The sequence below is a fragment of the Sitophilus oryzae genome, unplaced genomic scaffold, assembly GCF_002938485.1.
Source record: "Sitophilus oryzae breed Bouriz unplaced genomic scaffold, Soryzae_2.0 scaffold_813_pilon_pilon, whole genome shotgun sequence".
Taxonomy (NCBI): Eukaryota; Metazoa; Arthropoda; class Insecta; order Coleoptera; family Curculionidae; genus Sitophilus; species Sitophilus oryzae.
This window is the reverse complement of record NW_022147432.1, coordinates 6,441,357-6,458,326: the sequence shown is the minus strand read 5'-3', so window position 1 is coordinate 6,458,326 and position 16,970 is coordinate 6,441,357. Positions and strand designations below refer to the sequence as shown.

Below are 16,970 nucleotides of genomic sequence, written 5' to 3'. Positions count from 1 at the left end.
CTTAACGACGAAACAACTCTATACAACCTTCACTTTACAGATGATCAAGTGGTAGTGGCCCAGGATAAGGAGGACCACAATTTATGACAACAAGACTTTTTAACGAGTATGAAAAGTGGGGGTTGTCGGTAAATACGTCTAAGACTAAATATTTATGTATAGGCCAAGCAGCAGAAACACTACATCTGAATGGAAATCTAGAGATAGGTGCATGCAGTAAATACACCTACCTTGGAACTCAGATAGACTATACTTGGCGAACAGAGAGCGAGATCGAGGAAAGAATACTGAAAGGTAAAAAAGTCATCGGGTGCCTTAACTTAGTATTATGGTCCAAACACATCTCATATGAGAAAAAACATATGTTTATGATTCCATCTATAAATAGTATATTTTTTCGAGATGGACTTCTGGCGAAGATCTGCGGGGATATCAAGAATGGAAAGAGTACCGAACGAAAAGATCAGGGAAAGTATGCATGTTCAGCAAACGATAATTGATGAAATAGAGAGAAGACAGTTGGTATGGTATGGACATGTAGAAAGAATGAGTGAGGACCGAATACCAAAGAAAGTTTTGAAATGGATACCATCAGAAAGAAGGAAAAACGGAAGGCCAAAAGCATCATGGATTGGAGGAGTACATAAAGCTCTGTCGGAGAGGGATCTTCATCCAGGGGATTGGGAAAATAGGAAAGGCTGGCAACTGGGTACCGGAAGGTACTATATATAGGTATATATATATATATATATATATATATATATATATATATATATATATATATATATATATATATATATGATTAAAAACAAGCTCTAAGAAAAATAGTTAAAATGGGAAAACTAAGCTACGGAATCTACAAAAGTTTTAAAATAATTTTACTTGGAAAATTCAATAAATTACCACATTACCCACTCTAAATTCAAATCGCCAGTCAAATATAAAACTTAAGAATCTATTACACTGTACTTTCGGGTCACTGTACTCTCAGGGGTCGGGTAAAGCGGGTGTGTGGCCGAAGGAAATATACAGGGTGTCCCAGAAATAAGTGTAAGTATTTTAAGGGGTGGTAGATCTCGATAAAAGAAGCATATTTTCTCTTTATCGTTTGTCAATTAAGTTCAAAATAACGGAGTTATTTTACTTTGAAAATTTCCAAAAAAATGATTTTTTGTTAAAATGTTGAGAACCACTGTGGATCTTTTCTAGATTCTCTTTCTTATAAATTTAATCTAATACCTATGTTGCCATATTATCAAGAAATTATGTTTTTTTAACTAAAAACTAAAAAAATTTTTAAAATTTTCGCACACAAAAAATCATAGGCGTGTTTCTGGGGTTGAACTATGCTACCAGTTAAAATATTTGCACTTATTTCTGGGACACCCTGTATATTATACTTCAGAAACTTCCCTAAGGCTTAACCCGATCCTGTCGTGTTAAGCCACATCCAAAATTCCAAACACACGTGCTTTGACTAAGGCTTGGTTTTTTGCAGTTTTTGAAGAGTTTGCAGAGCTTCAACATTTGCCATAAAATAGCGAGCAATTTGTTTCAAAACCATATCAATTATACAGGGTGTTTCAAAAAACATGCGCCATCTCTCGTGGGGCTTCTCACGTAAAAATAAGACTTGTTTTTTATATCAACACAGGTCCGATTCTGCTTTTTTTCGTAGCTACAGGGTGTTAAATTCTTAAAAAATAATCTTTAGATTTATTATTATTTTCTTCCAAGTACTTTTAGTGATTTTAATGAAATTTTGAGGTTAAAAGTTACAATAAGTGCTACATATTTTAATGCTAAAAAAAGTGTCAATAAATTCATCAGGGACGTGCATACGGATTATCATTGGAATAGTTTTCAAAAAAAAACATATTCGCCACTGACTTTTTTTCTTTTGATATTAAAATTGAGTAGGCCGTTTAATGCCAATCAAAAGTCGAGTTCGGCCTCTTTATTATTGCTATTAGTCCAGCATACAGCAATTTCAAATAAAAAAATAATGGTTCTTAACTTTATAAATAATAATTTGTAATGATAATGACAAAAAAAACATAATTTTTACAATTTTTAACATCCTGTAACTCTATAACTATGCATTTCCATTCACAAGTTTATAGGAACTTTTTTCATATTTTTTTTATGGGGATTCAATGAGTACTTATTTAAACCTTTTGCAAGTTAATGATATCAAAATTTTTTAAAGGTTGCCATTAGACTTGGATCAAGGCAAATTAATAAAATTGCGTTTATCTCATCAAGGAGGCCGAAATCGACAAAATATCAAGAGACAATTTTTAATCGGCACTAAACTGCTTACACTATTTCGCTAACAAGAGAAAATGAAGTCAGTGGCGTACATGATTTTTTTAGAAAAATATTCCAGTGATAACCAATATGCACATCCCTGGTGAATATGTCGACACTTTTTTAGCTTTAAAATATATCGCATTTATAGTAACTTTTAGCATCAAAATTTCATTCGAAACGCTAAAAGTACTTGGAAGAAATTATAATAAATTAAAAAGATATTAAGACTTTTACACCCTGTAGCTACGAAATAAAGCAGAATCGGACCTATGTTGATATGAAAAACAAATTTTATTTTTACGTAAGGAATCTACCCACGAGAGATGGCATATGTTTTTTGAAACACTCTGTTAGGTTAGGATGTTTTTGAAACACTCTGTTTTGTTGATGTTTCACCATAAAAATCTTCAAAATAAAGAAGTTGTCTAAAAATGTGCTACAATACGGGTACTATATCCGTATTGTTTACCTTTAATGTCCTTCTTTATTTGTGTAAAAATACCTACCCAGTTTTACATAAAACGTTAAATGCCAAACGCTTATTTTGCTACTTTTTCGGACTAGTGAAATGGACTCTTAAGGCTAAAAAGAGCCATTAAATTTGTGAGTCCACGTGCACTTATTGAGGAACTGCCACTGGTTCATAAAACTCCCAACTTTATCGATTTTATTGCCTTTTGATTTCGACTTCTACCGTCAAAATAAGTTAGAATCAATCCTCTAATAAAGTTAAGTACATAAAAGAAAATGCTATTTAATTTATCGTTTCTCTTAAATAATGTACAAGTCTCGTACAATACTCCGTACTCTTGTAATACTTTGCCATAGATAATAGATATCCTATACGTCTCTACCCATTACGAAAACCAGCAACGTTCGTTGCTTTGAATTATCTTGGGCATTCATTGTTTCCTCTTCTTTTATCTGCTAAATTATTAAATCAAATGGCATAACCTCGAGGCTTCCAAAATTTATGTTATTCTATTATGCAGCTCTCACTCAGCATTCCGAGCGGCGTGTCCTATAATCCAAGTCCATAAAATCCAAATAAAAACGTGATTTAGTAGAGAGTCCGACGTTGCAGTTGAGTGTGAAATATCTACGTAGCATTTTATAATAATTTCCCCGGGATATTATAAAATCTAGTTTGGGTGATCTAGCGCTGGTGATTTACTGAGAAATAAAAAATGATTTATCTAAATCCATTAATATAATAAGTTTTTTTTAACTTGTAATTATTTGTGTGATTGCACGAAGTAATGATTAAAACGGTGTATTTAAATAAATTGACAACGATTTTGTAAATTGCTATAATTGCATCCAATTTAATCCAGATACGTGTATTTTTGAGACATGAATAAATAGTTTTTGGATCGTAATATAAATTAAATTAATTTAAATATATAATTAGTAATAGTGTTATAGATATACCGATATGATCGAGAAAAAACGGCGTCTAGTTGATCTTGGAAATGATGATCGATGACATTCCCCGTATAATTTTACATATAAAATGAGAGCAATCATAATTTCATAGCGATCGTTGATGGCGTTTTTTTTTCGATCATATTGTATTTTTGTTTGTGTATGTTTTGTGTTTAATTAATGGATCTTAGAACATAGATATACAGAGTGTCCCAGGCTGAGCGTGCATTAGAAGTTTCTAGAAAACTACAATATCTAGATCGGAGATTTTTGGCACATCATTGTTTCATAAGAGATCTATCCACTCCCGGAAATACCTGAAGTTAACAGCAACTTTCTTAGTTTACTCAACTTACAACTTTCTAGTCTATAAAATTTTATGATTTTTTAAATCAAACACTCTATATCTAACATTAACTGTTTTTGAGAAAAAAAAATTAAAACTTATGGAGAAAAAAAACTGCCTGTCAAAAAAAATGGTATTGTCTAAACGACAAATTTAGTGATTATCATAGCCACTGTGATATAAACAGTGACACGTTGCAGATGTGACTATCTGTTTCAAAAACTTAATTGTTTAAATGTCATATAATATTGGCCGTAGCTAGAGGTAAAAAAATATCCTAAATCATTTTTTTTTCAAATGGAAACCTACTTACTAATAATGCGCAGAATGCACAGAATGCGCGTCCGGGTAGAATCTGCTAATTCTAAAGTATCTGTAAATATTTAATTATTCACAAAGAGATAATGATTTCTTGATTTCTATTGTTCACGATTAAGGACTACTAACTTTTGTTATTTTCACGGCGAATCAAGAATTCACAGTTCACAGGTATACAAATGAATGTGAATTCACGTTTTAGCCCAACTACCGTTAGTTACCTACCGTGATTAGTTTAACCTGAAGCAGCATGTTCATCGTTATTATGACGTACTGAATGGATTTTACTGGAATATTTTTTTTATTAATTTTTTTTTCAGGTAAAATTTGTCGACCAACAAACACCAACGTTCGTCAAACAAAAGCGAAACTGTGAATTTTGGCTTAGGGGTACCAACAGAGGCATTCTAGAGAGCCCTATACACTCACTGCCTGCCAACACGACATGCCTCTATCATCTCCAGGTTAGTAATGATATAATAATATGTAGAGCAACAAAAATCTATCACAAATTTTCGAAATAAAAAATTATATCACGTTTGCTTTATCTTAATTTAGTTTCAAAGTTAATTTATGTTTTATTTTTTTAGTGTTTTTAAACAGAAGTCCCTTATAAAATTGTGCTAAATACTTGTATCAGTATAGATGTATCAGTTCTGGAGACAATTTAAATCGTTTTTCTTTATTCTTTTTGTATTTTTGCTTCTGGCGCAGCGTTAAAAATGTCCGCATTTGATTTTTGATTGTCAAAAGTTTAAGAATCTTAGAGTTCTTAGAATTTAGCGTTTCTAGCGGTCCCACAAACATCATTTTTTTAATTTTAGTTGGCATTTACCTTGTAAAGAAAGGAAATGAGAAAAAAAAAGAAAAACGAAAAATCCTGAAATTTCAATATTTATTAAATGAAGAATAATGATTATTAAAAATGTAAAGTGTAATGTAAGTGTAATGTAAGGTAAAGTGTAATATAAGGTGCCCGGTGGCGTAGAGGTACAGACTCTCGTCTACCAATCTCAAGGTAGTGGGTTCGATTCCCACACCCGGCATTGCATCAGCCGACTATTTTTATTAAAATAAAAATAGTTTGGATACCTAGGTCGACTCAGCCTTAAATGAGTACTTGGGATTCACAATCCTGAGGTAATAATAGGCGGTTGAAGCGTAGTGCCACATTACCTTCCTTGTATACCGAACGGCTCTAGTATGGCAAGCTGTACCTTGCTACTCCCAAGGCGTTGGACGCTATATACGTGAGCTATTATTATTATTATATTTTAGATTTTTTTTTAGAATTTAGAATGAGTGGGAGGAGGTAATCACTTCGACCTTACAGATCCATTGTGTCCCCCTTTCTTGAATCATAACTCATCATACAGTCCCAGGGCTTTGACAAAAGCCAGTATCTGGGACGGTTTTATAGAGGGTAGTTCTCCATCTCCAATATCAGTCGTACCAAAATTCATGGCACGAATGGTTGTCGTCTCGGCGCACTCAGTGATGAGGTGTACTGGTGTTTCACCATCTTCCCCACAGAATCTGCATTCGCCGTTTCTTCTTAGTTTCAATCTACTGAGGTGTTCATTGAGGAGACAGTGTCCTGTTAAAAACCCCGTGACAATCCGATATTATTATAAAAAAATTATGTTAAAATAACACAAAAATTCCGACCGCAGGGCTGTATACGGCGGAAATCAGAAATTTTCGCTATATATTTTACGCCGTTCCGGTAACAGTTCATGTTGATCGCATTAAAATTATATTGAAATCGCGGCTTTGTCATAACATTTAAGTATTTTAATTTTTTGCTAACGCAGTTATTGAAACTATGAAACACCCAGCCGAAAAAATGTTAACGCGTAAAGCAGAGCCTTAGGGTGTTGTTGTGTGCAATAACATTCAACAACTCAACTTTCCCGGATATTCAACTCTCCCTAAACAACCATTTTATAGCTTCATAGTTTCTAGCACCGATTTGATTAAAAGCAAAAATGGATTCAAGCAGTTCGGCGAAACAACTGAGTAAACAAAGTGATCGATACATAATCAAAAAATTAAATAGACATATACTATGAGAGGATAAAATATAATTTGCAATATTAATGGTAGGTATAGTTTTTTTAATCAACTAGTGATTAAATGTTTTATGAACATCCTATAAAATTATAATTATGTACCTTTAACAAATTTCGCCAATTCTGACCCCACTAGTAGAACCCGTGCGTAAAACTATGCTCACTGTCGTAGTTGAACTCATCTAAAAGGTTTTTTAGCTGGAATAATAAATTATAATACAAGTTAGACATTCTGAAGATATCAAAATATTTACTTTTTTATTTTTATAATTTTCACAAATCACACATCCTTTCAGAATAATTCTATAATAAATTCTTCGTATAGTCGCTATTTAAATCCTCGTATTCGTATATGCCGATTGTTCGACGAATGATATTCTCCGATAGTGGCAGCACCGGCAGAAAATGCACCAAACCTATAAAAAAATAGAGTGGAATAAGCTAAGCTTCTATTAACGCAGTCCTCAGAAAATTTATATGGATTAATGACATATTTTACAGTTAATTAAGTTTAATATCTAAACCTTACTTATTTGGAGGAGAATTCTTTGAATTGTCTAACTTGAATTATATTGCCTCATTTCATGGAGGACTGCCGTTTATAAAACCCATTTACTCTTAAAAAAACTATTAAATTTACGATTTTCGCCAACTTTTAAACGGGAACGCGGTCAGGACATAAACGCAGAGCGGAACCGACTAAGAGAAAAGTTGCAAACGAATTGAAAAACTTCCTCGAAATCGAGAAAAAATGTAACAAAATGGGACCGAATAAAATCTATTTGATCGAGTTTTCAAAGTCGGTTGAGGGTTGCGGTAATTCCTTTTGATGGGATATTTTACAAAATGGGGAAGTTTTCAACTATGTAACTACCTGCAGGAAGTTAGGTTATTTTCTGAATTGGTCGCGAATTTGTTTATAACACCTTGTTAATGGATAAAAACATGCGATTGTAATTCTCGGCTGTTTATGATTTTTTAACGAAGCTCTTTTTTGAGAATAATATCGTCGGCTTTATGACGAAAAGTATCGTATCTCGATTTTTGGCAATTTTGAGATATCAACGTCATGACATGCCCAATGGGTCATATTTTAACATAGCGAATTTGCGCATCTCAATATTGTACCTTTTTCATTCTATATTCGTTTAAAAATGTGCCCCATCTCAAATACTACAATTCTTCGTTATGACGAAGAGACGTATGTTGAGATTGGGCTCTTTGTTATATCAATTGTTATACCAATTGTTATACTACAAGAAAGATGGAATTTGAGATATGTCCTTTTGTTTTCAGTTATGAAAATGCATGCGAGAGAAAATCTAACCATTCTACCTAATTATTTTCTGATGGTTGCTTGGCACAAAATAAAACTTCTATCAAGGCAGCAGCTCTCTTTTATAGTGTGATTTTGAGTCTGTTTTTTGCCAAGAACCATTGTTAGAATGAGCTAGACTCTGCACATAGCTGTATCAGGAATGCAATAGATTGTCCGAGAATAAATGGCCGAAGAAAAATTGATCGAAAGCAAAACAACGAAACGAAAATTGCCCTAATGGAAAAATTCCCGAAATTATAATTTCCCTAAGAACGTTTTAGCGAGCCAAAAACTTGCCCGAAAAATACAATAATTTTTATCTCATTATCATTGTCAGGCCATTGACATTGTCATCCCTGTCAATTTTTGGAAAATTTTATTTATTGTGCCATCATCATCCTGCATAAACACATAGAATGGAAGTCGAATTTGTTATAATTGAACAGGGAAAACAGAAACTGTTAGTTCACAGTTATTTGTATCAAAAAGGCACGAATGAAGAAACATGTTTTGTTTTTGTTTAGTTTGGTTTTTATTAAATGGACCGTGAGTTTAAATGCTTGTATTAATGCCCTCAATTAACTGAATAATTACTAAAAATATATTAATTAAAAAAATGTATTTTTGTATAAAAAACAATATTATTAAAATAAGCTAGATAAGTGTATTTTAACTGATTATTGTCTTTGCTTCTGGAATGAAAATTGTCTTTGTTTTCAGTTGATCTAATCCAACGCGAATAAAAGTATTTAAAAATGTTTGCTTCTGATGATTTTTTGGTGATTTTCAGATTTTTTCTGTATGTATGTATTGTATTTTTTTGTATGTATTCTTCTATAATGTGAATATTGTATTTTTTTTTCCTTATTAAGAACACTTTACCATCATGTTTAAATCTGTTTTACATGGACGTATGTATACTATTTGTTCGAAAATAAATTCATTATTATTATAACAAAAAGGCCTATCTCTATTAAATAACTAAAAATAAATTATTTATTAGAATTTACGCACAATTTATCTTCAGAACGTTTCCTCAATGTCTCCGTTGAAGTATTAATACAAAAACACTATTAAAAAATTAAAGGCTTTACATTTATTGGCCAAATAAAGTAAGTGATTTTCTTTAAATAGCTCTCCTGAAAAGTAGCAAAAATTGAGATACGCCTTTTCGTCATAAAGCCGACGATATGATACTTTAAAATAATATTCTGTGATGCCCAATATACAGTTTCAAAAGCTGATATTTGTGTCCTACATTATTTTTTTATTTGGACCCCCCCTAAAATAAATTTCTGTATCCGCCTCTGTTCGCCAATCAACTGGCAAATAATGAACCGCGTTTTCATTTCTTAAAGAAATACCCGATATTTTCTCAAGAAATGAACCACCATTATTTAATAACCACCCTTAACAACCTGGGATGCACGAAAATCTTTAGTTTACGAATAGATTTTGAGATGCCTTCGCATTATCTTTCGATTTTTAATAAAAGTCATCGTTTTTTTTACTGTCATTGACATCTTAATTATTAGATATTAATATATCTGGTGTTTTGGTATTCTCGTATAATAGAATGTAGAATGTAGAATGTTTAGGAGGGGAGTTAATCACCGCGACCTTATAGATCTATTGTGTGTTCCCCTTCCTTGGGTTATAACGAGTTATAACTCATAATAGAGTCTCAGGGCTTTAACAAAAGCCAGTATCTGAGACGGCTCCGCAGAAGCCAGCTCTCCATCCTCGACCAAAGTTCATGGCACGAACGGTCGTCGTCTCGGCGCACTCAGTGGTTTTGGTGCTTCCCCATTTTCCCCACAGAATCTGCATTCGCCGTCGTTTCTCAGCTTCAGCTTACTGAGATGTTCGTTGAGGAGACGGGGTCATGTTAGAAACCCCGTGACAATCCGAAGATTGTTTTTACTTAAATCAAGGAAACTCTTTAGTTTTTCTCGGTCGTAAGTTCTGAGGAACTATTTCGAGTGTCTTAGACCGTTGGAGGACACCCATTCGACGTTACGGATTGAGTCTTCCAGATTCTTCAGTTCCGCTTTCAGTCGGTGCCGGCTTGGAAAACAGAACAGTTCTGGACCAGTTAGTGGAGTGTTCGCTCCTTTTCTAGCCAGATTATTTGCTTTTTCATTGCTGTATATCCGTTGGTGGGCAGGCACCCAGAGTAGGAGGACTTCTCGTATAATAAGAATATTAGAATAAATTAATCATTTCTATTTTATTTTTATTAAAATGGTCATCATCAAGAGGGCTACTGATACCACATTATCAGTTGAAATCACATTGAAGTCGCTAAACCAATTTTTGCGGTATTTATTTCCGAAGGCTTTCCACATTATCAGTTGAAATCACATTGAAGTCGCTAAACCAATTTTTGCGGTATTTATTTCCGAAGGCTTTTAGGCTACTACTTTCCGAGATACAGCCGAGAACTATTTTTAGCATGACACCTTGTAGAGTATTAAAAGAATTTATAATTTAGTTAAAAAAAGTAAATAAAAACAGTAAAGAAATAACTTCGAACTGCTCAGATTTTCCGGAAAACTCCACAATAATTAATGGCTTTTCTAACGGTTTCTTGGAAGTATATTCAACTCAAACTAATTTCTTAATAGTTTTCTTAAGTAGCGCTTGCATTAATCATCATTATCTTTTTTTCATAATTTTCATTCAAAAGTTGTTTGTTGTATTATTTTTTAAGGACAATATTTCTTTTTCTAAGTACAGCATTTGATTTTGATTATAGCAGACAATATACTTTATTGAATAACAATCAGAGTGTATTTCAGAGAGAATCAGAGATATTTTATTGAATAAGTATCTTTAAAAATGGATCTTACTTTGGTTTATAACTATATTAAAAAAATAATTTTAAATTTTGGATTACACCACTATAGGCTTGGTGCATTCTCGCCGGTGCTGCTACTATCGGATAATATCGTAAACAACTGGCATATACCAATACACGGATTTAAATAGCTAATATACGAAAAGTTTATTATCTAATTATTCTAAAAGTGTTAGGAAGTATAACTTCTAAAGTAAAAATTCTAAAAATAAAATAAAAAAGTAAATATTTTTATATCTTGGGAAGGTCTAACTTTTATTATAATTTATTATTCATGCTAATAAAACTTTTTAAATGCGTTCAACTACGGTAGCTAGCATAGTTTTGAGCACCGATTTTTATAGCGGAGATATAATTGGGGCTATTTCGGTTATAACGATTTTTTAAAGCACTAGTTGATTAAAACAGGTATACCATTAATATTGCAAATTATAATTTATCCTCTCATAGTATATGCCTATTTAATTTTTTCATTATGTAATGGGCACTTTGTTTACTCACTTGTTTCATTGAGCTGCTTGAATACATTTTTGCTTTTAGTCAAATCGGTGTGAGAAACTGTGAAGCTATAAAATGTTGTTTCGGGAGAACTGAATATCCCGAAAAGTAGAGCTAGGTATTGAATATTACTGCACCCAACAACCACGTAATTACGCCCACTTATACGTGTTAACATTTTTTCAACAATTTTATTACTACATATTTGAAATTGTCGCCACATAAAGCGACGCAGTTCTGGTTCTTTTTCATTTAATTTTTACTACCGAAAAAAGAATATTACTGTCACTTTTTTCAGTTTCATTTTTATTTGACAATAAATTTTGTATAAATGAGCTGTTTTAGGAGCCGCGGAAGCAATCACACCCTGACTATACAGCCAGGGACCCTGGGCGTAGCTGAGAATGTTTATTCTTTAATAAATGTTTATTCTGCGGTTTTAAGTTTTAATCATAATAAAACGTTTTGATTTAACTATAGAATTTTTTTACAAATTATTAGCTGTCGCCATTGCCGACGTCACTTAGGAAGTCGACGCACCATAGTTGACGCGTCAAAAATTTAATTTTCGATACGAGCCCTAACAACTATATGTTGGGACAGTGGTTGGGACAAGGTGATATTATGGAATTATTGCCCTGGTTTTCCAAAATGACTGAAAAATATATGTTTAATTTTTTAAATATAAACATAGCCATATATCCAAAACAACTTGTCAATATTTTTATGAATTTGTAAATCAATCCATATTTACAGTAGCGGATTTTGTTCATAAAAGGACAAATTTGCTGACAACTAAATGTTGGGACAAGTATTTTTAAATAATTAATATCATCATAGGCGGCTTTGCTATAAACGTCACAAATGTCGCAAACTGTTTACTTCAGCATTGACAGCTTGTAAGTGACTCGATACTTTGAGTAGTGGGATTTACTGTAAGAAATTTTAATTTTTTTAATTTTCAATTTTGTTAATTTAATCCAAAGTAATGGTCCGTGGAAAAGCTACAAATCAAAAACTACGCGAAATTATCATTCGTCAATACAGTACGGGAAAAACAATTCGAAAAATGTCTGATGATTTCTGAAGTATTCCAAAAACCACGGTCTTTAATATAATAAAAAAATACGGCAAATTTGTCAACGTAGACGTTAGAGGTAAAAGTTCGGGAAGGCCAAAAGTTGTATCTCAGAGAGATTTACGAAATTTAGTAAAAATTTGCAAGTCTGCGAGAAGAAGTACTCTTCGCGAAGTAACAGTTAAATGGAATACTGTAACTGGTTTAAATATATCAAGAGAATATTGCCGAAAATATATACACAAATGCGGTCTGGGGTTTTACAAGGTAAACTTTATTTTGTGTGGATAATCAATTACCTGAAGATTATTGATACAAATTCATATTTAGGCCAAAGAAAAACCGCTACTGACAGAAATTCAAAAGAAAAATCGCTACACTTGCGCAAAATCTATAATCATTATATATTATAATAATTATCGTGGACATATTTAGCGATGAATCTAAATTTTATGTTTGCGTTGGAGAAAATCGAAAACGAATAATACGAAATAAAGCAGAAGCCTTTCATAAAGATTGCTTAAAGAGGGTTGTTAAATTTCCTAAGGAGATTATGGTTTGGCGTTGCATGTCAGCAAGAGGTTTGGGCAAATTAAATTTTATAGATGGCACTGTTAACGCCCAAAAATATCAACATATTCTTGAGACCTCACTTTTGCCTAGTGCTCAAGAATTGTTTCCAAACAACGACTATATTTTCCAACAAGATGGAGCATCGTGCCGTACAGCAAGATCAACTAAAAATTGGTTCGGTAATAATAATATAAAAGTTCTGTCCCATCCTTCAAGTAGTCCGGACCTCAATGTTGTAGAAACTGTGTGGCATAAAATGAAGCAATATTTAAGAAACCACCCTCAACGAACAATTTTTGATTTGCGGACAAAACTGCAGGAAATTGGGATAATTTTTCTCCTCAAATGTGCCAATCTTTGATAAATACAATGCCATTAAGAGTTCAGGCAGTTGTTAAGGCGAAAGGTGATGTAACTCCGTATTCAACAAATTTCTTGTTGTGCTGTCCCAATATATAGTTGTCAGCAAATTTGGCTTGATTTTGTCAAAATAAGTTATTATCAAAAGTGATTTGTTTGCAAAGTTATAAAAATATAATAAAATTGTCTAGATTATATTGTAATGTTTGAATTTAGAATAATAAACAAAATAAATTGAGTCGTTTTAACAAATTACTATTTTTATTGCAAAAAAAGACCTTGTCCCAACATATAGTTGTTAGGACTCGTATAACATTCTCGACGTCATTCAACTATGATAAGAATATGCAAGATACAAAAAAAATCTAAAAAAATATATACATGATAGGTATGTATCGCTAGGTTATAAGCAGCTTTCCAGGGATTTGTATAATTTCTGCAATAACACGCATCTAACTTTATGGAAGTTTGGAAGTCCACTTATGTATAAATTACTATTAACTATTTTGTTGCAAGTGTTGAATATTAGTTAAACATAGTGATGCAAATTTTAATTTAGTTCAAATCTTAGTTTTATTTTAATATTGTAGAATGGGCATAAAAAATGGAACGAAGCAAATGTTGATCGAGTTTTTAAAGCTGTTCAGGACTTGCGGTAATTCCTTTTTGCGGAATACTTTACCGAATGGAAAAGTTTTCAATTATATTAATACAAGAAGCGGGGTCTTTTGTGGCACGGCTGCGAATTTCTTTAATGTCTTGTTAATCGCTATAAACCGGTAAAGCTGTTTGCCTTCTCCTACCGCGCTGTATTGTTCTTGTTTAGCAAAAACTTTTGGTTAAATATAGAGAGGTAGAAGCTTAATTTCAAAACTTTTAAGATCGTCTAGAAAACTCTAAAGAACTTAGGTCAAAAATTAAAACGATTATTTCTCTCTAAATTTGTTTGTTTTCGCGGTTTAATATGGTGGCACTTTATATAAATTAATCTTCTTTAGTCGTTATTATTGATCTGGTACGGTTGTCGTCTTGGTCTTGCACAAAGCCTCGACAAGTGATTTCTTAACTATATTTTTCTCAGTACTTTTATTTGACAAATATTATAGCATTGTGTAGTCCTAGTACTTATCAAAAAATAAATAAAAAATATCAGTAACTAGTGGATAAGAAAGACATTCTAATAAACAACACAACACTGGAAATTGTAGTTTAATTTCAATGTTAATACTATTATTTCAGTTTATAAAAGAAATAAGATATATTAGCTAATATACTGATACAATTTAATTAAAAATATTCCAGAAGGGATTCAAAATAAGTTAAAAAAGCTGACTTTATTTGAAAAGTTTCCAATTATGTTTATACCGTCGCGAAGTCTTTTACAAATTGTTGTCAGTTTCTTTAAAATATCTCGCTAATCCCTCTGAATGGAGCTCAGAACCTGTCTTCTCTTGTCTTCTTTTTTTATCATTTTCCGATTAGCTTGAATATTGAGCTAAAATCAGTAATGTAATAATGTTAATTTGAAAACTTAATCGATTGTCTTTGGAGCTGTTGGATAATTAATTGAACACCTTAATTAAAATTTAATTATTTCTTTTTTGTTTAGCAGACTATTTTATAAAAAATGTCTATACCTATGTGGCGGATTCATCTCTCCAAAAAATCCTTTATGGGTATTTCTCCACTGCACTGCAAGAAAATCTACAAAATAAAATAGTTAGTTTTTGTAAACACTTCTGCGTTAAACCTAAACGGACACTGCTTGTCAGAAGTTATATTTACAGTTATACAAATTTGCCTAACAAAGAAAAAAATGCTTAACGTTTCGGAAAGTTTATCTCTTAACTATCTCTTTAACTATTCGAGAACACTTTACTTTTTTAAAACTGTACGTCTACAAGAAACGGTTGACGTTCTGTTAAAATGACATTATATCAAGTTAAACTTCAAAATTACAAACAATTACCACCTGATAACAATTGCTTAATAAGGTAAAACCAAAAAGCCCCAAACTTTCTGTATGATTATTTTTTAATTTTACGTATGTTGTGTTTATTTATGTTATGTTCTTTAAAATTAAAGAAACGATTGCCATAAATTACTAACATCTACAGATGCATGAGCAATACATTTATTTTGATTAGATTGAATTAAAAAGCCTCTTTTATCTTTCTTTTAGGGGCTATCGCTTCTTTCATTATAATTTTGGCGTTATTAAAATTTATTGTGTGTCCTGTGTCCCATGAATGCTGACAAATCTTAGATTTGTGAAAATCTCCCTTTCTTACATAATCTTTATGTTCTTTAATTCTAACATTTAAGGTAAAATTATATTAATGTAAAATTTATCGCATTCATATGGTACATTTTTTGTTTGTTGTTCTGTATTCATTGGTTTAGTATGTGATAAAATGGATCTAAGTGTATTTTGTGTTTTGAAAGATGTTCGTATGTTATATTGTTTTCCTATCCATACGAGGCGTTTCGGAAAAAATAAGAAGGATATCTGTTTTAAAAAAGTAAAGTGATCTCGAATAGTTGAATTTAAATATTTTAAATAGCTTTTTTCTTATTCCTTGTATTTTTTTTGCTTCCGACGACGGAAAGAGATAAACTTTCCGAAACATTAAGCATTCTTTTCTTTGTTAGGCAAATTTGTATAACTGTAAACATAAATTCTGACAAGCAGTGTCCGTTTAGGTTTAACGCATAAGTGATTACAAAAAATAACTATTTTATTTTGTAGATTTTCTTGCAGTGCAGTGGCGAAATACCCATAAAGGATTTTTTTTGGAGAGACTATTTTAGTATAAATGCTGTTTTTGTTTGTTACTTTACGTTTTCTACATCCACATTTTAAATAATTTTACGTCTATAATTTTGACATAAAGTTATATATGTATATTTTACTATCTCAATTCAGGTTTAAAGAAACAATTCTAATGATTTTATCTAAATCACAAAAACTACTAAACTAATCATAAAAACACACTAAATAAAATGCAAGATTTGCAAAAGATTTCGACAGGCGACCAAATAATGACAGAAAACACAATTTCCCGGCAAACTGAAATGACATATAACAACTATCAGTATCATGGATCATTTCGTTGAGAAATTTAGCGAAGAAGTGCGTGGACACACTCGTAAATGTGTTATCAGAATAAGAGTTGATTTTAACACCCTCGCAAAGTCGGTAGGTCATTATATTGTCAAGACTTGGGTTTATATCAAATTGGGAAAAAATGATGTTTTAGTAAGCCAATTCGATGTAAACTCAAAGGATTCGTTCACATAACATCAACCTAGACATGTTTTTTATAATGAACATTATTAATTAAACAATTAAAGTCAGGTCGATGTAACGTGATAAATTCAAGGCGAAGTTCGTCGCAGGTATCGGTGGTGGAATATATTGTAAATTGTTTAATGGCCGTAACTGCCGATAAATGCAACGAGAAAACGAATATAAAAAATTTCTGGAAGTTTGTTAGGTGTAGGAAAGAAAGGAGTTGTATACCATCAGTCATGCACTATGGAGATGCCAGCAGTTCTGCGGGTGAGGATATAGTCAATTTGTTTGCGGAGTATTTCTCTGTAATGTATAGCGACAAAGTTTGTGTCCCGATAGACTCCTTACCAACTGGTCACGTCAATCTTCCTCATTTGAGTTTATCGATCTCATCAGTTTATGAAAATCTCTCTGCCTTAGATACAAACAAGGAGCCGGGTCCAGATGGCATTCCACCATATATGCTTAAACATTGCAGTTTCCTATTTTCTACGCCACTCCATATTATTTTTAA

General features: G+C 32.1%; 1 protein-coding gene across 1 annotated transcript in view; it reads left to right on the top strand.

Annotated features, from left to right (window-relative positions):
* The window catches only part of LOC115889262, a 154,101-nt gene that overhangs the window by 109,408 nt on the left and 27,723 nt on the right, over positions 1-16,970 (top strand). The window contains exon 9 of the mRNA XM_030909203.1: positions 4,723-4,866. Within this exon, the coding sequence (XP_030765063.1) occupies positions 4,723-4,866 (144 nt within the window). The remainder of the gene's footprint in view (positions 1-4,722; positions 4,867-16,970) is intronic.